At 37.8% G+C, this 27,676-nt stretch overlaps 1 protein-coding gene across 2 annotated transcripts in view; it reads right to left on the bottom strand.

Annotated features, from left to right (window-relative positions):
• CABCOCO1 (ciliary associated calcium binding coiled-coil 1) overlaps positions 1–22,557 on the bottom strand; it is a 118,253-nt gene extending 95,696 nt beyond the window's left edge. Inside the window, exons 1-3 of one of the 2 annotated variants that reach the window (XM_037139953.2) lie at positions 22,458–22,557; positions 9,167–9,273; positions 3,256–3,425 (exon numbers count right to left, since the gene is read on the bottom strand). In XM_037139953.2, coding sequence (XP_036995848.2) covers positions 3,256–3,425; positions 9,167–9,273; positions 22,458–22,538 — 358 coding nt within the window. In that variant the 5' untranslated portion in view covers positions 22,539–22,557. The remainder of the gene's footprint in view (positions 1–3,255; positions 3,426–9,166; positions 9,274–22,457) is intronic. The other variant, XM_037139954.2, reaches the window with a different exon arrangement.
• Between the last annotated feature and the right edge of the window lie 5,119 nt (positions 22,558–27,676).

Below are 27,676 nucleotides of genomic sequence, written 5' to 3'. Positions count from 1 at the left end.
CAGCCTTTGTGGAAAACAGTACAGGATTTCCTCAGAAAACTAAAAATGGAACTGCCTTTTGACCCAGCAATTCCGCTTCTGGGATTCTACCCCAAGAATCCTGAAACACAAATTCAAAAGAACCTATGCACCCCAATGTTCACAGTAGCACAATTTACAATAGCCAAACTTTGGGAGCAACCTAAGTGCCCATCAGGAAATGAGTGGATCAAAAAACTATGGAACATTTACACAAGGGAATACTGCACAGCAGAAAGAAAGAAGGAGCTCCTACCATTAGCAACAGCATAGCTGGAACTGGAGAGCATTATGCTAAGTAAAATAAGCCAGGAGCTGAAAGGCAAATACATATGATCTCACCTTTAAGTAGAACCTAATCAACAAAACAAACAAGCAAGCACAATAAAACCAGAGACATGGAAATAAAGAACAAACAGACAGTAACTAGAGGGGAGGGGGAGGGGAAGGGTTATCAAGGAACCTGTATAAAGGACATATGGACAAAGCCAAAGGGGGGTGGGATGGAGGGTGGGAGGAGGGGATGACTGGGGTAGGGGGCAGTGGTGGTAGGGAATTTGAGACAACTGTGCTTGAACAACAATAAAAAAATTTAAAAACTAAAAGAAATAAAGTGTAGTTAAGATAAAGGTTTAACATTTGATGCAATCCAATTTATAATTTTCTTTTTTTATGGGTCATGTTTTGTTGGTCATTTCTAGGAACTTCTTATATAACCCCAGGTTGGGAAGTTTTTCTCCCAGTGTTTTCTTCTAAAATATTTATAGTTTTAGATGGATTGTTCTGTAAATGCCAATTAGACCCACTTAGTTAATGATGTTTTTCTTTTGGTTTGGCTTGTTTGTGGTCCAATCAGACTCGAATTTATAGGTTTCTGTCTTTTGCCAAATGTGGGAAGTTTTCGGCAATCATTTCTTCAAACGCCCGTTCAGCTCTGTGCTCTTTGTCCTTCTGGGACCCGGATGGTGACGTGTGTATTAGAAGCTCTAGTGTCCCATAGGCCCCTGGGGCTTTGTTCATGTTCTCCCTGTATCAGACTGGATCATTTCTGTCACTGTCTTCACATTCACTGATTTCCCCCCCTGTGTCTCCTCTCCATTCTTCTGCTGATTTCTTCCAGTGAGATATTAATTACAGTTATTATATACTTTGGTTTTAAAATTTCCATTTGCTTTATATCTTCCATTACTTTCATGATTCTTTATAGCTTAATATTTGTTTCAAGAATGTTCACTATTGTTCATTTAAGCACTTTTATAATAGCTGTTTTGAAGTCCTTGGCATATAATCTAAATATCCATTTCATCTTATTGTTGGCTTCTATTTATAATTTTCCATGCAAGTTCAGATTTACATGGTTCTTAGTTTACTGAATAATTTTGGCAACGCTGTTGAAAGAACATGTTTAGAGAGACATGTAGTACTCAAAGATTCTATAAATATTTGTGTCACAAGGAAAAAAACAGCTAAAGTCTGTCTTTTTGATGATTTACTAAAAATTCCATTTTGGAAGCTTGTAGTTTAATAATCCAAATGGAAACAATATTATATTATTCATTATATCTTTTAATCACAAGATATGTTTCTTGAATGGTAGTAATAGGAAAGACTGAATTCTCAAGACTAACTACCTAAGACTTCAGTTTTTGTTTTTGCTTTATACCGTATTTCCTATGTACAGAATAGTGTGAAATCAGTCAGTTATTACCATATCTGTTTTCATTATGAAGTATAATTGTTTTATCTTCTATAGGTATAGTTACTTTTCTTTAGCATGGCAATACATACTTAAGTAAAAGCGAAGATGAAATTATCCCACTTGCAGAGAAGGAAAAGAATAATTTCTTCTCCCCACATACGAGATCTTCCAGTCCTTCCCTTCTAAAGCAGGGCTGGAAGCAGGAAGAGCACACGGGGCACATGTGGCTTCTCTACAGTCCTGCTAACTCACTTAAACCTGCCCTTCAGCGGTGTAGTTAGAAACTGCTGCAAAGAACAGACCAGGCTTTGTGTGACCACAAGGCATCCACACATTTTGCTAGGATAATGGTGACAATTCTTTAGGGGAACTCTACCTGCCTTGTTGAAAACAACAAAAAATAGAAACAAAACTTAAATAAAGGCAAACAACTAAAAATACAGAGAAAAGAAATAAAATAAAGAAAAGAAGGGGAGATGGAGGGAGGATGAGCGAGAAGGGGAGGGAAGGAAGAAGGGGAGGAGGGAGAGAAGGAAGGCAGAGAGAAGCTGCCTCCCAACGGCCCCAAGCATGTCTTTCCGCTGAGACACGAACATCTTTACATTTACTGTTCTCGTGGCGTTTTGTGTTTTATAGTCTGAGATCCAAATTCTAGTTGTGCCATTTCCCAGCTCTATGCCCTTGTTCTCCCGGGAGCTTGCTCAACTGAGATGGTGGGTACGACAGCTACCCTGCAGGAGATGCTCTGAAGTTCAATGATGTGCGCTCAAGGTTAGATCCAAACATAGTGCCTGGAACGCAGAGTTGGCATTAAATAAATGATAATCTCCTTCTTTTCCTCTTTCCAAGAAACGATTTTATTTATTCTCAAACAAAAGTTGCCACATTTAAAATTTCTCTAAGGAAGAATTAGCAAATTTCCCATAGTAACGGATTGCAATGTTTGATAAGAAAAAGTTACAAAATCTAAGTGTATGTGAGGAATGTCTATTTAATGGGGGTTTGAGATTGACCAAAGCACCTCCTCTTTCAGTCACCAAGAGATATCCCAATATCACTTCTAGGTAAGACAAGATGAAAACAGTTCAAACAGTGAAAAAATGCCTAAATGAATTCGAACTATTTGACATTCGGGAGAATGGATAGCACTGATAAGATTTTTAACTAAAATGATCATATCTTTGGTAAATTAGTTTTTTTGAGAAGGCCTAAATCATGTATTTTATTATTTTTTCCCATTACCACGTAGTCTCCTTACACCCCTCTCCCCCACCCCACTGTCCATGTCCATGAGTCCTTTTTTCTTTCTGCTTGGCCCTTCAACCTTCTAACCCTACCCTCCATTATTAAGAGACGTTTAGTATTAAGCATTATTTGAAGTTTTACAACTTAATGAAGATAAAGACTATATTTTTGTTACACCCAGAAAAAATGAAATATTTTCATTGAAGGAATTATAACACAATTAGGAACTTTTGCTTAACAACACAATTTAAATGGTGGACTAACTTTTCTTTAAAAAATCAGAAAGTACTTACTTCTAAGATTGTGAAGCAGCATGTCTAGTAAGGTCATAAATTTTGAGTACTGAACAATGGAAAAGTCCATGCCTTTAGCCCACAAAAACCCAGATACATAGTAATCTAGTAGAATGGCTTCTTTAAAACAGGTTTGAAGGTTTTTGAAATTCAAAAACGTAGCCAATTTCCTGTAACAAAAAGAAAAATTCAGGTATTAAAATCAGATGAAATGTTGAATATTTGCTTTTCTGTTTTGAAAATGTAAATATTTTTCTGGAATTAAAATTTATTAATGGCCACAATCTACAGATATTCATAGCTATATCTAAATTCTAAGTCCAAAATGACATTCAAAAGAGAAAGAGAGAGGAGAGAAAGAATGAGAGAAAAACCCTTTCCGGCCTTCTTCCTCTCTGCTCCATTCACTTCTAACTCTCTGCCTTCTAGTCCTCCTTTCTCTTTCTCCTGCTTTGAAGTATAGTAATGACTATGATTTTTCTATTTGAAATTCAGTGTCTTTTTTCTACTATACAATCAAGTTTCTTTCTCTTCTGACAATGTTCTGAAGCTAGATTGTTAAATATTTGTTCTTTTAAAACAGAATTCCAATTATGTATATTTGCTCCTTTTTTCTATAGCTATAATTTTCTCTTTAACCTTCAAATTTTTTCTAATCAATTTCCTTTTATTTTACATACTTTTCTCATTACTGTCTTCTATGTCCCTCTGTGTTTTCAGAATGTTAATTCTCCCTTGGGCTGCTTATGAATTTTACCTCTGCAAGACTGTTTCTTTTCTACTCTGTTTTACCCATTTACCATCATTTATTTCTTATCATCTCTTCCTTGAGTTTGTATATCTCTATTTCTTGTTCTTGTGGCAATTGCTTTATAAGTTTTTAATTAAACTCCAGATAAATATTTGACCTTATTTTTTAAACTGCTCATGGCTGTATTTTTCTGGTGTATTTAATTTGCCTATGAGTTCTTTTTCCTATTCCATTTTTTTCCTTGTAATATCTTTGTATGCATATTTCTTGTTAAGTACTCAGACCTGGCCATGTGACAAGCTATTTTCTGTATGAAATAAGTTGATGTCATTGATTCTAGTTTTACATTTTTAATTAGTGGGGAAAAAAGAAAAAAAGTAAGACAGGTTTTCTTTACTATGACATAAGCAATCTATTTCTTGTGAACATGGGAAGGACCTGCTCCAAGACTTTACCACCTGGTCCTACTGCTGCAAACACGAGTTCTTGGAATGGCTTTTCGGGGCTGTGTCTTCAGTTAGGAGAGTAAGTCTATTTTTACCTCGCTCTAGGATCTTCAAGTATGTATATCCTCCCAGTCCTCTCTCTCCTGCACTTCTGCTTGATCTAAATGCCTTCTGGCATTCATCCTTATATTTTGTGGTTTGGGCCTTCGGCATGCTTCTTGTTGGAACAAAGATGGAATTCGTATTTCCTCATTGCTTATATGTGATTTCTGAGAGATCACGTGACAACTATATACTGCTATTTGCAAGAAGGGAAGTACTTACTAATCATAGTATGGAAATAAATTGCCTGATCAGAATAATAAATGCAGCAGGATTGAACAAGTCTCACAACAAATAAAGCTGAAACTGTGTTTACCTCTCTTAACATCCACTTCATCTATAGTCAGATCAGGATAGACCTCAACCCCAGAAGGGAGTTCTGGCTCTTCTAAACCAGTCGTGGTAGTCTTATCCCCTTCCCGTAATGCCATGTAACGCCATTCGGTGTATGGCATTCTCTATAATGACTATTGGTCCATATTGGGCACTCTCCTAAATTGTTCTAATTAATTCATAACTAAGGATGAAGTACATTTTCCCCTGGAGAACAAAAATACAAAAGGGTAAATAACTAGATGTTATTGCTACTAACAGCCAACTTATAACCATAAGATTGTGCCTCATTTCTTAACACTAAGGAGGCCTTGTGTTAATTAACTCTGGAGTCACACTATCTCTGAATGTCCTGTTATGTGATAGTATACATATACACATGTGTGTATCTTTTTAACTTTTTAATATGATCAGTTTTTCATGTTACATGCAACTGAAAGCATCCTAATTGATACATTTCATCAAGCACTCCACTCGGTTGGTGGACACATGCATGAACAGACAAGCACCAGAAAGGAGGAGAGGTTGCCTTAGCTGCCAGGCATCTTCCATTTGCATTGGCTATCAGTCGGCAAGATTTATTTTTCTATGTTGAAGGTATAATATCATTTAGTCTTAAGTGAAAGTAAGGAAACATCTACAGTAATAAAAACTTCTAGTATTTTTAATAGAATCAATAAATGGGCCAATGGAACAGGTAGAAAGCCCAGAAACATGTCCAATACATAATGGGAACTTAGTGTATGACAGAATGTATTTCAAACCAGTGAGGGAAATGTGAACTCTTCAGAAATGGGGCTAGGAACAATGACTAGCCATACTGAGAATAAACTGCTACCTCATCCAATACACTAAAGTAGAATCCAGGTGGTTGAACTGAAGCAGCAATGCAAATTAGTGCTTTATTCTGGAATCACATTCTTTTCACTCCCTAAATTTGGCTACTTGTGGCTCCATGGAAAACTGCTACCTATTATTGTTAAAGAAAAGTCAGAGGCTTGCCTAATTATTTTCCTGTCTAGGTTACTTTCCTTATAACCAGAGATAAGGTCATGCATAAAGTTTTAGGCAATATTTATAGTATTATTAAAATATTAATATCAAAGCTTCTGTTTTGTGAAGCCAAAATTTTTTTCTGGTTCACTGTGTTCGCGATATATTCAAACACCTTCTAATTGCTTTAATCTGCATTTTGTGTGTGTTTTCTTAAATACATTTTCCACATTGCTGGCTTAATTTTCAGCCAGGTAAGTTCTGCATCGGTTTGCGTCTCTAGTTTCTTAACCTAGTTCTAAGAGCTTTTTATTTACATATTTTATCATCTTTTCTTTAACCTGTAGTTTTACAGAACCGATGCCCTCTGATCACCACTTTTGTCTGGCGCGTTCTTCTGTTTCTAGCGGTTCATCTTCCTCTAAGTGTCTTCGCCCGCCATCTCCATGCTACGTGTTTAAAAAACTAAATCCTTGGCCTGAATAGCTACATTTGTCCTTTGCTTTTTACTTTTATTTTTTCAGTGTTTGATCGTATGTACACGAAGATAACTGCTTGCATGGGAGTATTTTGGGTGCAATTTCTTTGACATCCTCCGCCTTTGCTCTCCCCAAGTCCCCTCCACCTCTTTTCCGAGTACCATTATCTTAACCTTCAACTTGAAGTGCAAGGCTAAATATTTACTGTTTTTATTTTCCACTGAGTCACTTCACCCCAAAGGAAATTATGCGAGGAAGACTTCGGAGCAAGTCGTTTGAATTCAGTTTCCATACCCTGCTGGAAAAGCTGTAAGCTTTTCCTCTGGGGACGAGGAGAGAAGGAACAGGGAAGGGCGAAAGGCAGTCAGGGCTGTACAACGAGAAAACGCAAGGAAAGAGAAAGATGCTCCACAGTGACTCAGGAAGTTTCGCTACAGTGATAGGTGATGTAACTATCTCACCGAGAATTCAGTGCAAATACTACGTTATTTTTGCATGCTCATTTTATTTTGCAAGATATGATGACATGCAGAAATAAGCCTTCAGGCAAGAACTGAACAGTTCATGAAAGCCCAGTTATAGAAATGTTATTAAGAGATTTCTTAGTGGTATTTCTGTGTTTAAAGAGTTATTTTTAATTTTGTTGCTATCATTTTTTTCAAAAAAGATTTGGGTAGATCTATAGATAAAATCAGCGTTACATTAAAACAGAATCGATACTGGTTAGGAGAGGATGAGAAATGTACCTAGATGTTTAACTTTACTTGCAGTGTAGTCCACAGATATGTTTTAATGGTACTTTAATGTTTTATTTGGTTGGCTGCTTTTATGGAGTATTTTTTAATTATAAAAGGTAGAAAATGTGCTAATTTCCTATAATTAATTTAAATAGGTTTATAGCTTTGCAGACCGTATGCTTTGGACATGCGTCTGTCACTTAGTGACAGACTACTTAAATTTTATCTGTTATGTTGAAAGGTATTTAATTCCCATTTGTAATAATGTTATTTTAAATGGAAAGTGAATGAATGATTGCAAATACTTCAGGATTACTGTTACAAAAATCATATTAAAAACCTCAAGAAAATTACTTTGCAAAGAAATGCCTCCTGGCATAAAACTGCTATCATTTATCCAAAATTGATGTCCTAAAATTCGAGATTACTTCAGGTGAATTCTATTAATGAGACAGTTTAAAAGGTCAGGCTATGTTGAGCCTGCTTGTTTTTATACCTCTAACTTCTGTATCACCCTCTGTATCATTTCCTTTGTCCTAGACTTCACCTCTTAATGATTAAAAATACTTTTAGAATTTAGATACTTCACAACAAAGATAACTAATAATTGAAAAAAGAGATTGTCACAGAAGGTGCGATATACAGTGCAACTTAGAATGTGGTAATAAATAAGTCTAAAAAATATTTGTCTGCCATACCTTTTATTTGATATTAACTGCATTTAAAATAACATCTTTTATTTATAATATTTAATAAATATAAGTGTAAACTATATTAAATATCTGTCATTTGCATCACATATTTTGCCCAGTATTAAATACCTAGCTCTTGCTTTTCTATGACCAACATTTGGAATTATGTACAAATGGAAAACATTATTTTACTTCAATGGCTAATAATCAGTGATGTTAATACAATGGGCTTTACTAATCAATTCTGACACTAAAAGTTAGAATTCCCAATGTGCATTCATGTCTACAAAAATGGTAAAATCACCATGAAATACTTGTTTTAAGATCAGTAAAATTTTGTATTGACTAATCCACGTCAAGATGCAGATAGCAGAATGGCCAAGTCACACATCACCTGCATTTCCTGCAGGATTTGCAGGCCCTGGAGGTGAACAGCATGTTGGGAAAGGCCTGTCAATGTCATTCACCTGCTCTTAATACGCCTTCCCTTCTTCGATTTCTCTTCCAGCCAGTGTATCTGTCAGATTTCCTTCTTAGTAGTAAATCACCTCTATTCCATAATATTTCTGAGATTTGCAAATGATAACCACTGACAGAGTCATTTTCTATTTGTCCATTATAGTCCACAATATCCTGCTAAAATCCAGAGGACTGGCCTGCAGAAATCTTATGCCGGGACATTACTGTCCAGGACATCATATTGTTCCACACATTGTAGCCAATCAAGATTCCGTTATTAGAGCCAGATGATTTTTAAAATGAGTGATTTTTAAAATCACCATTTAGGAATTTGTGTGTGGGATACATCTGACTAGAGTTCTAAGTATGTGTTCTATTATAGAAATCAATGGTCTTAAAAATAAGATGTACATATGTTACAATTATTGCTTATAAACTCAGTTCTACTCACATTTTTAAGCAAATGTATGAAATCAGAGTACTCGGTATAGCTCCATATCCAATAAAAATCACAGGTGAATGGCTAATAGAATTTCCAAAATAATAAAATATATTCATTATTCATATTACAGGAAATACAACATACTCTTTTCATGATGAACAGAAGACCTGAACGTTCTCGTGAATATTGACAGTTTTATGCACAAAAGGGAAAAGAAACAGAAAACAGCACATGGTAAAGGCTGCTTTTATCTCATAAATCCCTACCCTCAGTTAATATTAACAAGTTGGTCTGAAATGCACATCTCCCATAAAGAAGACTGCTGAGCATTGCGAAGTTAGTTGTTTGAGAATTTTTGTATTCCAGAATCTGGAAATATTTAGAAAAAAATTAAAAATATGTAATAGAATATTATGCTCATTTACAGATGCAGAACTAGAACTGTTCTACATTTGGCTGTAATACTGAAGTGCTTACTTTTGAACTCCATCTATATCCTCTGCTAGCATTGCTGTGATTTGGGCGACTGAAAGAAAATCTGGAGACAGAATCTCTTCATGTTCCTGAAATTCAGCAGCATCTTTCTACAAAAAAAACCCAAAACAAAAAACCTTTATGAGTTATCTCAACATATGTTTTACATATTAATCCCAACAATATCAAAATTTGTTCTACTGTGCTCTAGTTGCTATCACAATTTTGTTTTAATCTTGGCCCAAGGATATGTTTATTGATCTTGGAGAGACGGAAGGGGAAGAGAGAAACAAAGAGAAAAATATTGATAACGCATCGATGTGAGAGAGAAACATTGGTCAGTTGTCTCCCGAACACGCCACAACTAGAGATCACATGTGCATCCTAGGTATGTGCCCTGACCCAGGATCGAACCCGCAACCTTTTGGTGTATTGGATGATGCTCCAACTAACTGAGCTACCAGGCCAGGGCGGGAAAAAAATTTTTAAGACAACAGCCTCCAAGATAATCCTTTAAAAAAATCTTATATAGTTAGTTTTAGAGAGAGGAGAAGGGAGTGAAAAGGAGAGAAATATCAATGTGTGGTTGCCCCTCACATGGCCCCCACTAGAGACCAGGTCCACAACCCAGGCATGTGCCCTGACTGAGAATTGAATTGGTGACCCTTTGATCTACAGCCTATGCTCAATCCACTGAGCTACACCAGCCAGGGCTAGACAATCCTTTTTATTTTCTGTTTTTAAGTAAAAGTTGAATGGCTACTCAATCTATCTTTTGTGCATATTTAAAACTGAGTGATGGTTTTCAATTAATAAATATTTTCAATATCCACACATTCCTCATTGACTTTTGGGTTCAGGAGGAGACAAATACAAGTAAGAAAGACTTGGTAGCCTCAAGCAGCTTAAGATCCAGTGGGAGCAACAAACCAAGGCTGACTTTAAAACAAGAAAATAAAATGGTAGCCCATTAGAAATGTGGCACACAGTCTAAATGAAGGGACAGGAGCCAGGATGGGACAAGGAAGGTCTGCAGACGGAAGGTCCAGGAGTGGACTTGGTGAGATTAGGCCTGGATAGTGCACCGGGTGCGTGAGTCAGCAATGCCAGCGTGACACAGAAGTGACAGTTGGGTACTAGTTCTGTGCGTATCAAATGACTCATAATGGTGCCTACGGTACAAGTAGGGGACTAGTTGGATCTAAGTGGGAAGTCACCGATAGGAACCTATTGCGGGAGATCTTAAATTTAATAATTCAATAAATATTTATTGAGTGATTACAAGATACAAGATACTGTGCAAAGAGCCATAAATATTTTATACCCTGGCTGGTTAAAGAATGACAGGCTAAAGAGTGTTCTTATTAATAGAGCAGCGACTATCCACCTGTTTCGTCTCATGGCCCACCTAAGCTAATGACTAAAATTCTGCAACACACCAAAAATATATTTTTTGCTGACCCAACAAAAAATAGGCATATTTTGATTCATTCACAACTGGTGGCTGTTGTCGTGTTGGTGGTTGTCATTTTTTTATCTGACAATCTAAGGGAAAAGAGGTCAGTGCCCCTGACTAAATAGTCAGGTTTTGTACGTTTTAAAAATTCTTGCAGTACACCAGTTGAAAATCATTGTAATGGGGCAATAAGTGTCTGAGCAGTGGAATGGCAAGGTAAACTGTGCTTCAAGGAAGGGTTGTCTGTAGCAGGGTGAAGGAAAGGCAGGAGCAGAGAAAGGACACAGGAAGAGTTAAATGAAAGGGTTGTTAGAACAGTTCAGGAACGAGGCGTTGGGCAGTAGGACTGGGCCCCATGCAGCGTGCATGAAAAGAAAGGGGTGAACGCAACATACAATATGTGGGGGACTGAGAGAGGGAAGGACGAATGGAGATTCTGAGTTTCTGAACTAGAGGACTAGAAGAAAAAGGGCCCCCACCGGCACGTAGGCCGCCTTTGCGTGACCTAGACACAGGCATCCTCTCTAGGTGCAGGAGGTGCTAAAAGTCTTAAGGCTGGTGCAGCCCTGGGCCCAAGTGCACCACTTGTGAAGCCAGTATAGTTTCAGCTCCTGCTCACGCCTCATCCGAGTTCTTTTGTCCAGTACAATCTGAGAAACCATACATGGTACGCTCGTTATACAGAATAGAAATTGGAGTCGTGGAAGATGATGCTAGTTTCAAAAATGCAAGATAATGAGTTTGGTTTCAATTGCTGAGTTTAAGATGGACTATGCCTATTAAGGAAGAAATGTTTCGAGGTTAATTAGGAATGCTAGAGTCAGAAGGGTCAAGTTTGAAGATCCTGGCTTAGGAATCACACTGCAAGTGTGAGAATAGATGAAACTGCCCAAAGCAAGAGCAGGAAGAGAAGGGCTGTGGATGGGGTGGAAGGAGACAGACACAGAGTAAGAGCAGCAGCCCCTCCCAAATCAAGGGTTGTGAGGTTCTGGGGGGAGAGGGTGCAAAATGTTTTCAAGTCAACAAATAGTGACTCATCCTTGCATGAGAATAGGCTCTAATACATAAGAAAGCAAAGAAATGCTTTGCTATACTTAATGAATTGTCCCAATTTTTCCTTATTCTTTTCCCAGAGTAGAAAAATTTCAAAGCTAGCAGTTACTGATAATGGCAATTAGCTTAATGTTTATATTTAAATTGAGTTGTTTTATTTTCATTTTTAAAAATCTACTTTAGAAATAAAATATACTACTTCAATAGCTATATTATTGCAATCTAGAGTTAGCAAATAACCTAAACAACATCATTCTAGCAGATTAAAATCTCAGTGAGACAAAAATACCTGAGTACCTAATATATAACAATACCTTGCACCTAGTAGGCATTCGGATACTTGAGAATTAAATGAAAGGCACTCAGTTTTTAGATAGAATAATATTTTAGTCCATAATACTTAAATATGTATTTGTTTAAATATTTGTCTTTTATAAATATTTGTATTAGTAGCAGTAAAGTGTAATTATCCCTGTATGGTCGATTAGATTATGAATTCCCCAGGGACAGTCATTCAGTCTTCACCTCTTTTAGAACTGCACAAACCCTAGTCATGTCCACACAGGTTGTTAACAGGCCGCCTGAGTTCATCTCCATCCTAGGGCGGCAGTTAGATGATGCAGCACAATGAAAAGCAGGACCAGGATCTGAAAACCCCATGAGGTTTGACTACTGATTAATTTTGAGACTTACAGCAAGCCCCAGGATCCTAAATTTGGATTCATGTTAAAAAATCATTCTGATGTGTTTTAATACATACAAGATTGCTATCATTATTAATAACAAATAAAGATATTCATGAAAGGTACATTATACAGACATTCAAATCAATTTTATTCTATTTACATTTTTTCTGGATAGGAAAAAATAGGTCATGCAAGAATTATATGAAAAAGAACACAATAATCTTAACCTTCTGTATAATAATAATTCTAGTAAAGATGCCTACGATTACTGCTTCATTTTTTTCCACTAAAACTTGATAGCTTAAGATAATCGTCTTGTAGGAGGGTTTGTCTCTGGTTCCTTGTTTTCATTGTTTTAAATGGAATTCCTGGGCCTATTTTAAACTGGAGCTCTTCTTTGTTTGTTTATAGAGTGGTTAAAAATCTTTAATCTTTTAACACATGTATTCTAATTTGCACAAATTGAAGCTACAGTAGAAAATTCATGAATAGGCTAATAAAAATGTGGCTATGTAATTGTGGCTTTCTCTGTAAAATTACATCTCTGACTAGGAAAATCTGTAAGCTAAACTGCAGTATAACTCATTTTACTCCACCAGCTGGTGGATTTTAGCAGTTTTTCCAGAAGCAATAAAATTGAAAGCCTGATATTATTTGCCACATAATCTTTTCTCTGAATTTTTCCTCTAATGTCACTTAAACCTTCCACATTGTATAAACATCTTTCTTCTAGAATTTAAGGTTTCTGGGGCATCTTTGTATCCATCACTGGTAGTGCCTTAAAAGATTCTTAACGCATATTCCTTAAAAAAAAAAACATTGCACCAGAGATGACTAAAGAGGGGTTTCAGAGTCACAGAGAACATAGAGTGATCTACAAATTCCACACTTTAAAAGACTTTCTTTAAGCCTGAAAATAAATGAAGAAGCAACACTGTGTTGAACCATGTTGGAGCCTGAGGCAAAAGGGAAAAAAACAGTCATACCAAGGCTGTCTTTATTTAACACTTTGATCCACAAGGATTTTTTGCAATAATTTTGATTTTTAAATATTGTATTAAAAGACAGGTTTTTTTTTTACTTGCTGCCTTTTTGACATCCCTTAAATTTTGTGTTCAAGGGGAGTGCCTCACTCACCTCACTAGAGTCCTGACTGTGCTAAATAGTCAATTTGAGAAAAAAAGATAGTTGAAAGAAGGCTAAGTTAAAGCAAGAGCTAGTTCCTAAAACAATAAATAAAATAGGAAAAACCTTTGGCAAATGTGATTAAAAATAGACAAGAAATAAATATATGCCAAATAAGCAGGAATATATTTAAAATTAACAAGGAAAATGTGTGATTTTTGTAGGTATATGTAAGTTATTAATGTGACCAGGAGAAAGGGAAAAAATGGAACTGACCAAACATTAACTATGTCGAAAGTCTACTTTTTAAAAGTCACTGTGCCCGACATGTGAAGTCCTACCTAACAAATAAGAACACATAAATTCTGTTAAGTATAATAATTATAGACTATAGATAATTCATTTTTAAGAAGCCAGAATAATCTACACACAAAAACCTGGATAGCACAAGAAGAAAATTATAAACCAAAATCATTAACAAATTCAGATGCAAAAATTCTAATTAAAATATTGTCTTAGCAAATGGGTAGACAATGAGATCAAGGAATAAATCAAAAAGTTTTTGGAAACAAATGAAAATGAACACACAACAACCTAAAACCTATGGGACACAGAGAAGGCAGTCCTGAGAGGGAAGTTCATAGCAATACTGGCCTATCTAAAAAAGATACAAAAAATGCAAATAAAGGACCTAAACCTACATCTACAAAAACTTGAGGAACAACAAACAAAGCCCAGAGTGAGTAGAAGGAAGGAAATAATTAAGATCAGAGCAGAATTAAATGATATAGAGATGAAAAATACAATTCAAGGGATCAATAAATCCAGGAGCTGTTCCTTTCCAAAGATAAACAAAATCAACAAGCCTTTAAACCTGGCTTATCAAGAAAAAAAGAGAGAGGACCTAAATAAATAAAATCAGAAACAAAAGAGGCAAAACTATAACTGATACCACAGAAATACAAAGAATCATAAGAAATTACTAGAAACAACTGTGTGCCAAGAAGTTTGAAAACTTGGGGAAAATGGACAATTTTCTAGAAACATCTAATCCTCCAAAACTGAGTCGAGAAGAAACAGAAGGCCTGAATAGACCTATAACCGCTAGTGAGATTGAAGCAGTAATAAAAAACTCCCATCACACAAAAGCCCTGAGCCAGACAGGTTCACAGAAGAATTGTACCAAACATTTAGGGAAGAGCTAACCCAGATTCTTCTCAAACTATTCCAAAAAATCTAAGAAGTGAGAAGACTCCCAAACTCTTTTTATGAGAGTAGTATTATCCTAATTCCAAAACCAGAGAAAGACACAACAAAGAAAGAAAACTTCAGGCCAATGTCACTGATGAACGTAGATGCTAAAACGCTCAACAATATATTGACAAACTGCATCCAGCAACACATTTACAAGATCATAAACCATGACCAAGTGGAATTCATCCCAGGGATGCAAGGATGGTATATTATATGCAAATCAATAAGTGTAATTGATAACATAAACAAAAGAAAAGACAAAAATGACATGATCATATCAACAGATGTAGAAAAAGCATTCGATAAAATACAGCACCCTTTTATGATAACAACACTCAGCATAGTGGGAACAGAGAGAGCATTCCTCAACATAATAAAGGCCCTATATGAGAGACCTACAGCCAACATCACACACACCAGGCAAAAACTAAAAGCTTTCCCCCTAAGATTAGGCACAAGACAAGGGTGTCTGCTTTTACCATTTCTGTTCAACATAGTATTGGAAGTCCTGGCCACAGTGATCAGACAAGAAAAAGAAATAAAAGGCATCCAAATTGGAAAGGAGGAAGTAAAGCTGTCACTGTTTGTAGATGACATGACAGTGTACATAGAAAACCCTATACACTCCACCAAAAAGCTACTTGACCTAATAAATGGATTTGGCAAAATGGCGGGGTACAAATATTCATAAATCAAAGGCACTTTTGTACACCAGCAATGAAATGTCAGAAACAGAAATTAGGAAAAAAATCCAATTTACTATAGAAACAAGAAAAATAAAATACTTAGGAATAAACTTAACCAAGGTGGTAAAAGACCTCCTCATAAAACTACACAACACTGAGAAATAAATTAAGGAAGACACAGATAAATGGAAGCAACTACCATGTTCATGGATGGGAAGAATTAACATCGTTAAAATGTCCACTGTTGGGAACCTTACACCTGGCTTCTAGCTAAAAACATTGCGTTGATTACAGGAACCTGTGCGCTCCACGAGCCAATCGGCTACAGGCACATGAGGTGTGCATGCGCTCCCCAAGCCAATCAGCTACAGGCACATGAGGTGTCCACGAGTACCAGTTGCACCCAAGTAATCAATAAGCGGGCCCTTCTTTGTCTCAAGCTAGCCAATAGCAAGCAACCTAATCTCTCCCTCCCCCCTATATATATATATATATATATATATATATATATATATATATATATACCCAGTTTGGAAAAATAAAGTTTGCAGCTTGATCAGAATCTTTTGTCTTGCTGCCATTCTTCGCGCCTCTTGTCCCCCCAACTCATTTGTTCTAGGTAGGTGGTCGAGCCCCAGTTGATTGCTCCGCGGGCCGGAGCAGTCCACATTACCCACAGCAATCTATAGATTCAATGCAATCCCTGTCAAAATACCAAGGATGTATTTCACAGATATAGAACAAATATTTCAAAAATTTATATGAAACTATAAATGACCCCAAATAGCCTCAGCAATTTTGAGAACAAAGAAAAAAGTAGGAGAGATCACAATACCTGATATCATACTATATTACAAGTCCACTGTAATCAAAACAGCCTGGTACTGGCATACGAACAGATACATAGACCAATGCAACAAAAAAGAGAGCCTAGAAATAAACCCGTATAAATACAGTCAGTTAATATTTGATAAAGGCAGGGGGTGCATAAAATGGAGTAAAAATAGCCCCTTCAATAAATGGTGTTGGGAGATCTGGACAAGTACATGCAAAAAAAAAAAATGAAACGAGACCACCAATTTACACCAAATACCTAAATAAACTTAAGATGGATAAAAGTCTTAAATATAAGTCACAACACCATAAAAGTCCTAGAGGAGAACACGGGCAGGAAAATCTCAGGTATCCCACACAGCAATATTTTCACCAATACATCCCCTAGGAAAAGGGACATAAAGAAAAGAATAAACAAATGGGACCATATGAAACTAAAAAACCTCTGCACAGCTAAAGAAAACATCAATAAAATGGAAAGGGAACCAACCATATGAGAAAACATATTTGCCTATGTTACCTCAGATAAGGGTTTGATCTCCAAAATATGTAACGAATTCATACAAGTCCACACCAGGAAAACAAACAATCCAATTAAAAAATGGGCAAAGGTCCTGAACAGACACTTCTCCAAGGAGGACATACAGAGGGCCCAGAGACATATGAAAAGATGCTCAACATTGCTAGTCATTAAAGAAATGCAAATTAAAACCACAATGAGATACAACTCCACACTGGTCAGAATGGCCATCATTAATAAATCAATAACAAGTGCCGGTGAAGTTGTGGAGAAAAGGGAACCCTAGTGCACTGTTGGTGGGATTGCAGACTGGTGCAGCCATTGTGGAAAACAGTATGGAATTTCCTCAGAGAACTAGAGATTGAACCAGTGATCCCACTGCTGGGATTATAGCCTAAGGACCCTGAATCAACCCATTCAAAAGAATCTATGTGCCCCAATGTTCATAGCAGCACAATTTACAATAGACAAATGCTGGAAACATCCTAAGTGCCCACCAGTAAATAAATGGATCAAAAAATCTATGGTACATTTATACAATAGAATTCTATGCAGCAGAAAGAAAGAAGGAGCTCCTACCCTTCGCAACAGCATGGATGGAACTGGAGAGCACTATGCTGAGTGAAATAAGCCAGGCAGTGAAAGACAAATACCATATAATCTCACCTATAAGGGGAACTTAATCAATGAAACAAAAGAAATGAGCAAAATAGAACCAGATACTTGGAAATAAAGAACTAACTGAAGTCAAGGGAGAGAGGAGGGGGATAACTGGGGAAAGAAGGGGAAGTGGCAAGACAAGAAACATGGACAGAGGGAGGACTCAGGGGCACCGACAATGCAGGGGGATTGACTGTGGGAGCAGGGCAGGCGGGGTAGGGGAGAGCAATGGGGGAAAAGGAAGGACAATTGTAACTGAGCAACAATAAGAAAATTGCCAAAAAATAATAAAATGAAATACTGTCTTAGAAAACTAAATCCAGAAATGTACCAAAAGAATACTAAGCTGTCGCTGTGACCAAATTAGGTTAAATTCAGAAATGCAAGGATGAATCATCATAAACAGTTTTAATATAACTTTATCAGTATAAAATCATATGTAGGAACTAAATCTTTAGTCCCATTGCATTGCATTTATATATAATGTAGGAAGAATTTAATTTTCTAAATTTAAAGGTTTCTAATAAATCTGTTTTATCGATTCCTCTTATTAAATTTTTGATAGTTTTTAATTTTTTATGTCCCATGTCTTTCCTATTATGTTTATAACCAAGTAGAGTTTAATCAAGTTTTTGCCATTTCCATTTATAATTAATTTAGTTTCTAATATAGAGAAAAGCAACTTGTCTCATATATTCATGTTATATGTAACTGCCTTATCAAATTTCTTATTAGCTCAAATCATGTAAATACAATGTCAGGTTCCTTAGGTATGCAATCATGTAATCTTCAAATAAAGTTTTTTTATTGCCTCATTTATAAGATTTAAACCACATATTTAGTTTTCTTATTTTATTAGTTAGAACCTCTGCAATATGTTGGATTACAATAACGTTACTAGCCTGAGTCCCTTCTTTTAGTTCCTGTTTTTTATACAAATAGTTTCAGTATTTCACCATTCATTATGGTGATGTTTAGCAAATAATTTTTTTATGTTTAGATTTTCTTTTTCTATGCATGCTTTACTGAGAATTTGCCACTGAATTCTACCAGTGTCTATTATACATTTGAATTATCTATTCTGTCCCCCTGACTATTTTGTCCATTCTTGTGCCCATTCAGGAATATACATAATGGCATAATGTGATAGTGGCAGTCAGTCCATTCTCTGTAAGAGCAGAGATGACAGTTTATTTAGTAAATGAAGGTACCATAATTGATGGTTCATGTCTAGAAAAAAAAAACAAAATGAGATCCTGTCAAATAAACAATACACATCTATCACACATTAATTTTAACTGTTAAAAACCTAACTTTAGTCTATTAGAACTTTAAATATTAGAAAAAGATTAAAGATTATATTTGTGTAGCCTGAAACAGGGCTGGAGGAGGGACATGAAGCATGACTTTTAAAATAACACAGGAGACCCAAAGACCAATGTAAGAAGAGAGGCCGCCTTAAATGTTCGTCAGTATCTCCACACCCAAAGCCAGTATTCCCAGAGGTTCTCAGTGTCTGATAAATCATACTACTGTATATTAACATTTTGAGGGACATTAGTACTTTTCCTTAACAATATTTCAAACAATATATTGGCATCTTCCCCTCAGCCTTGTACACGTCAGTTCACACTATGTGCTGTGAATGGCTTCAATAAATACCTCTTGAGTAATATTGAAATTGCAGAAACCTCATCATTTTGCTGTTCAAGGGGAGCCCCGAATGTTTCTAACTTGCTGATAATAGAGTGGGGGCTGTTTTCAAGGTCTCTAGAGACCACCTAATATACAGAGAATCGTCAATGGCCTCCTCCAGGACATGCTGAGGATCTCTAAGACAAATGACAGTCATCTTCCCAGTCAAGATTATGTAGGTGTCCTCCTGTGCTGACCAAGCTCTGAGTGCACTGAGGAAATGTCATCTATCAGGGGTTATAGTGACACTAAGGGACGTGATTCAGAGGAAGCATTCACATTTTCCTTTAGGTCTCTGATGTGAGTTGAAGTATAGTCCTTTTAAGTTTACTACTTAAAGGATTATATTTCCTAAATAGTATTCTTGAAGATATTCAGAAAGTCAGTTTATGAACTAATGATAAAAGATCGATGATTGAATTCTTGGTGTTCACTTATAAACTCATTTACAAATTCACTTATAAGCTCCTTTCACTTACACATATGACTACAGCAAATATTTATTTTCAGATTTTTGTTATTTTTCTATTTTTGTGCATTTATACAGACCTTTTCTAAAAGTTTAGTCTTACCTTTTACAGGGAGGCATTTACTCCAATGTTACTAAAGAACCTGGGATGTTAAATTCAGAGAGTTGGCAAGAAGAATTACTGCAATGTCATAGGAAAAATATTTTCCTGGACCTGCATTTCACGCCTGCTTGTTCACAGTATCTCACAGTCTAGATTTTAGTTTTTGATAACTACCCCTACTGGCATATGTCAGACCACCTATAATTTTAATTAGTTATATTTTATTGAGTGCCTACTATGTGATTGGGATAGTTGGATGTTTTTATTCTAGGTGTTGGCAACAAACAACAAATGGGAAGCCTCAGACTACTGGAAGCTTATACTTTATTTCCAATAGACTTGGCAAGAAAAGAAATATTTCACTACTGCTTGGCTCAAATGACTACCTGGTCTTCTGGCTAAGTCAATTTGGATGCTGAATTTGTTAGAAATGACACCATAAGGGACCAGGTCTCAGGGGTTCAACTCTGGAAAGAATCTGATCTGAGAAGAACCTTTCAGTAACTAACTGAAAAGCTGTGGCCTTGGGAACAGACTCCGGGAGAGAGAGGTTTTGCCATCTTCTCCATCTAACCCCTGACCCTCCTGTCAGCACAAACTGGGCAGCTGGCAGAAGCTGTCACTCTAATGAATGACACAGCTCTATGGATCAAGCCTGTTCTCTGTGAGCTGCAGCAACTCTGCTTTTATTAGGACACGTGGAATTTCCACCATGCAGCACATTACCCTGTTACTCTTAGTAACTGAGCACAGCTAAGTGAGACCAAGTTCCAAGTGGATTTCTTCTGTTCGTTACTAATGGAAAGGTTGAGCATATCCGGAATCATCACAGGGAAAACCTGCTCCTCCAAGTGAACAAGTACCCACTGACAGTGCTAACATGGCAGATAGTCATCTAGGGTGGGCAACGAGCTCACCCACCTGACTCATCACCCATTGTAAAAAGTGAGTGGAGCGTGGCCTTTCTTTGCATCTTTAAAAAAACTGTGGAGTTTTCTTTCTTTCTTTCTTTCTTTCTTTCTTTCTTTCTTTCTTTCTTTCTTTCTTTCTCTCTCTCTCTCTCTCTCTCTCTCTCTCTCTCTCTCTCTCTTTCTCTCTCTCTCTCTCTTTCCTTCCTTCCTTCCTTCCTTCCTTCCTTCCTTCCTTCCTTCCTTCCTTCTTTTCTTTCTTTCTTTCTTTCTTTCTTTCTTTCTTTCTTTCTTTCTTTCTTTCTTTCTTTCTTTCTTTCTTTCCTTCCTTCCTTCCTTCCTTCCTTCCTTCCTTCCTTCCTTCCTTCCTTCCTTCCTTCCTTCCTTCCTTCCTTCCTTCCTTTCTTTCTCCTTCCTTCCTTCCTTCCTTCCTTCCTTCCTTCCTTCCTTCCTTCCTTCCTTCCTTCCTTCCTTCCTTCTTTCTTTCTTTTGAAGTACAGGTTCCTTAACACCTCAAATTATCAGCTTTCTTAGAAAGAATGTTATCTACATGGGTAAGTATATGCAAGTGTACACAGACAATTGTGCGCTGCCACAAGGAAATTGTTGTACATATTTAAATAAAACAACTTTATGGGGAAATTCCCTATGCCACTTTTGAAACTGTATTACTTACATTCCAGATAACAAGGGAGCAGTTGTCTTAGGAGCCAGTGTATCACGTTACCATGTACTTTTTAAAGTATGCTAGTTTCAAAGGCTCAGCGGAGAGACAGCATAGCACGCCTTAGCAGTCTGCCTAGAGAAATGGGAAGAATCTGGACTGTGAACAACTTTGTATATCTCAAAGCAAGCAAATGAATTACTGGCTCATTTATAATATTGCAGCTAATACTTCCTTCTACACAGAGAACATTGTTTAGACTGATATGGGAGTTGAGTATACAATGTTAATATAACATTATTTACCTCTGGGGCCTTAAAAAAACAAACAAAAAAACCCTTTCATAGTAACAATGTGGTGGACTCAGTGTTTGAAGACTTAAACATTTTTAGTAATATTTGGTAGAGCAGATATATTCTTAAATATCTCAGGATACTAAGCTTATGAATAATTAAAGTTACCTAAATCCCATTTATTATTGAGAGCTGATGCTAAAGATACATCTTTATTGTGCACAGGCAACCAGCCATTGGGGCTCAAGGAGGTTAAATAACTTTCCATTAGACAAGCTGGTGATGAGCAACTAAGCCACGATCAGAACGTCAATTTCCCAGGCCTCCTTTGTCCAACCTCTTATGTATTTATTTAGAGAAATGGTAAAATAATAAGGGAAAAACCAAGCCCTAGCCTTCAAAATATAATCCAGTACCACTGAAGAGTTATTTTCTGACACCTTTTCATAAATCGTAATTGTGATCGTTGAAAAAAATTAATAGAAACTTTCAAAAGGGATTGACCGGCCCATTTAAAATTCTCTTTTCAAGTGCATCAAATCCGTGAATAAGCGCCTGGCTGTAAGACCATGTAGGCCTCAAACCGAAGGGTCCAATCCACGGGGGAATTGCCACAGTGTAACAGTTTTCACTCCGGGGCACTAGGGCGGCGGGCCCGACAGGTTGGAGAAGGCGGGCGGGAAGCCCCGGGAAGCGCGGGGCGGGGCCTCCGCAACCCTAACACCGCCCCCCGGCCCCCGCACCGCCCCAACTCTTCTGCCTCCAACTCCTCCGCGCACCCAACTCTGGCCTTGGACGCGGCCGCCGCAGGGGCCTAGGCTATGGACCCTGCGGACGGACGGAAGGCGTGCGCTCCAGGGTTGTAGGTACCGAGAAGGGGCGACGTACCTCCGAGTCGGGTGTGGTTCCCGCTGGAGTCATTGCCACAGGGGTCATCACCCCGAGAGGTGTCCCCAGAGAAGACGCCATGATCTCCCCGCTGCAAAGCGGCCCCTCGTCGCCTAGGCAACCGGGGCGGGGCCTGGGTCCCAAACGTTGGGAGCGGATCCCGGCGCCCAGTGCCTATAGCGGCTTCCGGGCTGGGGAGCAAGGGTCGCGCTTGGGAAAGGAGGGGACTGGCTGGCCCTGGCAGCGGGGGACCTGGAGGAGGCCGCTGCTGGAGGGGCGAGGGGCAGGGGCTGGGGGTTACTGCTGAGAAGGCCTTTTGAATCTTTGGGTAGAAACAGACCGGTTCCTTTTAGCAAGAGTGAAAGCAGGAAGAAAGAAGAAAACCTATTTAAATAAGAGCAATTTAAATGAGCTAATATGTGGAAGTTTCCAATGCTAACATATAAGTTCTCAATAAATATTTAAGTGAGCTATTTTGGAACTTTACCATTGATTGACTTTTGCTATTGAGGGATTATTGCAATTTTAAGGTGCTATGATGTTATTGTTATGTTATCTTTAAGATGCACTCTGAAAGATGTATTGATGATGAAATGATATAATGTATAGATTTACTCCAAAATAATAAGGGGAGTAAAGGTATAGTAGATGAATCAAGATTGGGTACATGGTGGCGAGAGTAGTCATTATATTATTTGTATGTTTGAAATTTTCCATAATAAAACATTTAAAAACAATATAGTTGGTGGCCTTAGGAGTATTCCTTTCTGCTTTGAAAGTAAACTACTTTGCTTGTAATTTCCTGCATGCAGGTTGCTGTGTGAGAAGCTTACTGTAAAAATCAAAATCAGACACTTCAGTGTTTTGGTTTTCCCATCTGTAAAATGGCATAATAACTGCCTTATAACATTGCTGTAAGGATTTTTTTTAAATCTTCACCCCAGGATATATTTATAATTTTCTTAAGAGAGAGAGGGGGCGGGGAGACAGACATTGAGCTGTTGCTTCACCTATCCATGTATTCATTGGTTGCCTCTCCTACGCACCCGAAGACTGGGATGGAACCTACAACCTAGGTTTGAGCTCTGACCTGGGATTGACCCCGCCGCCTTTTTGGTGCAAAGGATGACGTCTCCAACCAATTTAGCCACCTGGCCAGGGCTAGTGTGAGAATTTAACATATTAATATATGGGATTGTTTAAAAACAGTATCCGGCGCCTGTAAATGTTAGATATGGTTAAGGTTAGTTAGTTTGCATCCTTTCTCCTGACTTGAATCCATCCTGTATTCATCTGCTAGGATTGCATGTTGTCATGGACCACTTCTTACGTCTTCCCGTTGCCTTTCAGACCAAATTGAACACTTAGCTTTACCTAACCTCATGAGAATAGTGTCTGTCCTTCACATTGTCCCCAGGTTCAGATTATGCACACAGTTTGTATTGTCAGCTTGTGTTCAAGCATTGTCTCCGGTGTGGTGTTTGTTTGGATACTTTTTAAGTGCGGGTTGTAATGGTGTTTTTCCTCCTAAAGACACTAGGTTATTTCTTAATACTCAGTATTCACTCAACAATGCATTTATGATTTCCAAGCCCATTTTTAAAAGACTGCATTAGAACTTCCTCAGTCAGTGGAAATATAGTCAGTCTGTAGTGATTGCCAGAGTTGATACAAGAGCTACTGCCTTACAGACTCATTACAATGTGTAACTATTTCATTGTTTCCTTCTGATCACTACTTCAAAGACACTGAAAATAGCAAATCACTTGCTAGCTAAGAACTCTGCACATTCCTTAAATTTAGCATTTGTTTCTCTAACTTACAGTTCTAATTTCCTCAAAAATCTAGTGTATTTTTCTGGCTTTTACTTGTCATGTCATTTCTTTGACAGTTTTCAGATTTCTGCTCCCTTATTTTGAACCCCAGAACTAGATGATGTACTCCATTAAATATAAAGTCAATTTTAATAGTGATGGGAAGGTTACCTCAGGGAGAGGAGCATTGTTTTGTAGGAATTCCAATTTTACTGTATTTAATGCTGTAATTTATTGGAGACGTCAGTTTTGAGGAGGTAATTTAATATTATGGGGCACAATTAATTTTTGCCCAGAAAGATGTGATGTTGAAAACCCATTAGCCTGAAGGTTACTTTTCATTTTCACAAGTCGCAGCTAATTTTAGTCTCCATCTTCTTTCATAGGGAGGTGCAACAGAGAAGACACATCTCGGTAGATGATGTGCTTTCTTACATGGGAAGGTCAATAAATGTCCTTCTCAGGATCTTGAAGATAAAGGCTTCTAACCAAAGCCTGCAAAATTCCATTTGTTATCTTAGTTGATTGTTTTAGGCTGCAAAAGAAAAGGAAACATATGGGTCTTTTTAAAAAAGTTCTCGGACTTTCACTGCATTATACAGCTTGACATTATTGTTTGACCAACTGGATCAGCTCCTATGCAGGCAAAAGCACTCCAGTCTCCACACCTATGTAAACTATGAGTAGTTAACAATGGAATCAACTTTGCTTGAAGGGGGGCCTTTTAATTTTACCAATTGTAGTACTGGATATTTAAAAAGGCCATACTTTTAAATACAAGAGAAGCATTTAAGAAAAGGCTACGTCATTCAGTGAGGTATATGGATGGGCTAGTGTGGCAACAGACAGCAATGAACGCTGTGAGATTTCAGCTGTATTTTAGGGCGAGAAATCATTTCTGTTCGCCTCTTCATGGTTCCTGTGTTGCTGGCTCACTGTAAGTGTGAAGTCCTTTAACAATACATGAAACAATGTCCCTAGTGGAATAAATGACCTATTAGTAGTTCAAACAATGATTCCAGAGGTTTTGAATCTACCAAGTAACACCCACAGTAGTCTTAAGTGGATCAGGCTAGAGAGATTCCAATTTGTCCTACAAATATCACTGAGAGACCACAAAGTTCGGCAGGTGGAAACGAGGTAATTTATTGTGTCTTAGCCTGCAAATATGTTGAAAGGGTTGGATGTAGAAGGATATATAAAAATTGCTTTCATTTGTGATTAAAATTTATTCTTTTTTATGTGTTTAATTTCTAGCAAAACAAGTACTGCAATAACTAATCAATCTTGAAATATGTTTGGTTTTCTTAAATCTTTACATAATCCTTAAATCTGGTCTTCTCATTTCAATCAAATGCCTTAATCCACTCAGGTCATCTGTGAGAACATTTTAAAGTCTAACCTTAATAAAACACTTTCAGGAGATAGCATAGTAAGCCTGCTGTAGCAAAATGCATCTAAGACTAACTGATTGTTATTGGGGGAGGGAATGATTTCCAGTAAAGAGTATGATTTTGACAGTGTTCATGTAATACTCCAACTTGTCTTCAAAACTCGACTCTCCCATCGTGGGTATGTTTGCCTCTCTCTAGGTGTTTATTTTACAGCAGGTCCTTATGCTCTTCCTATGAAAATTTAAAGCTTTTTTCCCAAGTCAGAAAATACTCTTTTCCTAATCCAGATACCTCTTTAAGAGTTTTGTAATTTGTTCATTGACGCGGACTCTGGCCTGTGGGGTCTGTGTGTTGTGACTGTGACAGACACGTTCACAGGGACTACAGCAGTCCTGTGGAGCAAAGGGGACGGCGTGGCCACTCTCTGAGTGAGAGAGGGCCCTGACCCCTGCCTGGACAGGCTTTTATTGCTTTTCTGGGTATATTACATCGAGGATGGTCCTCATTTACTATGCATAGGTTCACTTTCGGTGATTGCCTTTTACAGATAACAAAGGAAAGAATGTTGCTAATTACTTCAAAGAAAAGAATGTGTTGCAAATGCAAGGGGAAGGTGGTTAAACTGATTACACTTATCCTTGGGAGGTTTAGCACAGATTTTAAGAAGTTACTTTAAAGATATGCAGTAAACATTTGCGCCCTCAATTCAGGGTGAGGGAGTTTAAACAAAAAGCAGGCCTCAAAGCAGCCTAGGTACAATGCAGGCCTGATTCCCCAAGGCAAAACTTCCTGTGTGCCGACTCACTCCCCACCGGTTTTCTGAACCAGGGGCTGGGCTACATTTGCCACTGGGATGCTGATAGGTTCCCTATAGTTCGTTTTCTCCCTGATCAACATATCGAAAAAGTGGCCTCTTATTTTTCAATCTCAGGCCCTTCCATCCATCCCTGCCTCCTTTGCTGTCCTGAAGCTGTCCTCTCAAGGGTTCCCACTGGGCTCTGTCTTCCCGGGTGTGTGGACATTCTCTGTTGGCCCCTCTTACCCACCTTCTACCTTCTCCACTTGACAGTGTGCCCTGGAAGGCTTATCCTTGCCTGGAATCAGCAAAAATGAACTCCAAAATATTTAACACAGAAGACTAAGTCTGGCTTGTTCAATACCATTGTTGTCCACCACTTAGTTGTTTGGCAATGAGCAGTTCAAGTAACCTCAAACAATTATCTAGATAGAACTGCACCCCACGCATTTTCACCTGGAGGGGCTGCACCCAAGTTCCACCACCCTCAGCACCGATGGCAGGCAGAGGGGAACCAACTACTCATGGCACCTGTACTAGCCACGTCCTGGGCAGCCCTCTGTCCCAGACAACTTGTGTAGGCTACTGGCTCCCCAAGTCCTCATTTTCTGATGCCAAGCAGCCTGTGTAGTTATCATGTTGGCAAGACTTTAAAACTTGACCTATAAAAAGGCAAAATAGCAGATCACTTGGGGCCTGGCACGAAGGAATAGTACTTTCCTCTTCTCTTTCTTGCTGATCCTGGCTAGAAGAATAGACCTTTCCCAATAAAACTTTATCCTGTGCCAGGTGAGTTTGAGCTGTTCATCTGCAAACCAGGAGGCACTTGCCAGACAGAGGAGGTTGTGAAAAGGCACGTTGTTCACAGATTCACTCGTCCCAGCACATTGAACTTTATAGTCTCTATTTGCACACCAGTGAATGACTTTCACTTACAAACTGTTCTTTATTGTCGTATTTGCCTTAGCATTTCCATTATTCTTTTTATGCCTCAGTGAACTACTGCTGAGTCATCGGTTCGTATTTGTGGATTGGTAATTTAATGCAAAGTACAAGTTTAAAAATGCAAGCAATGACATATTTATTAAGTGAAAATACTTCAGCTGACAAAAAACCCCCACAAAACAAAGCTGTACCTTGTTTCCAGAGTATTGTCCAAGGCAGACTGACGCAAGTTGATGTGCAAGCAGAATCTTTAAAAACATGAAAACATGA

This window comes from Artibeus jamaicensis, unplaced genomic scaffold (genome assembly GCF_021234435.1).
Source record: "Artibeus jamaicensis isolate MK-2021 breed Jamaican fruit bat unplaced genomic scaffold, CSHL_Jam_final contig_332, whole genome shotgun sequence".
Classification (NCBI taxonomy): domain Eukaryota; kingdom Metazoa; phylum Chordata; class Mammalia; order Chiroptera; family Phyllostomidae; genus Artibeus; species Artibeus jamaicensis.
Note: the sequence above shows the minus strand (reverse complement) of the source record. Positions and strands in the feature narration are given on the sequence as shown.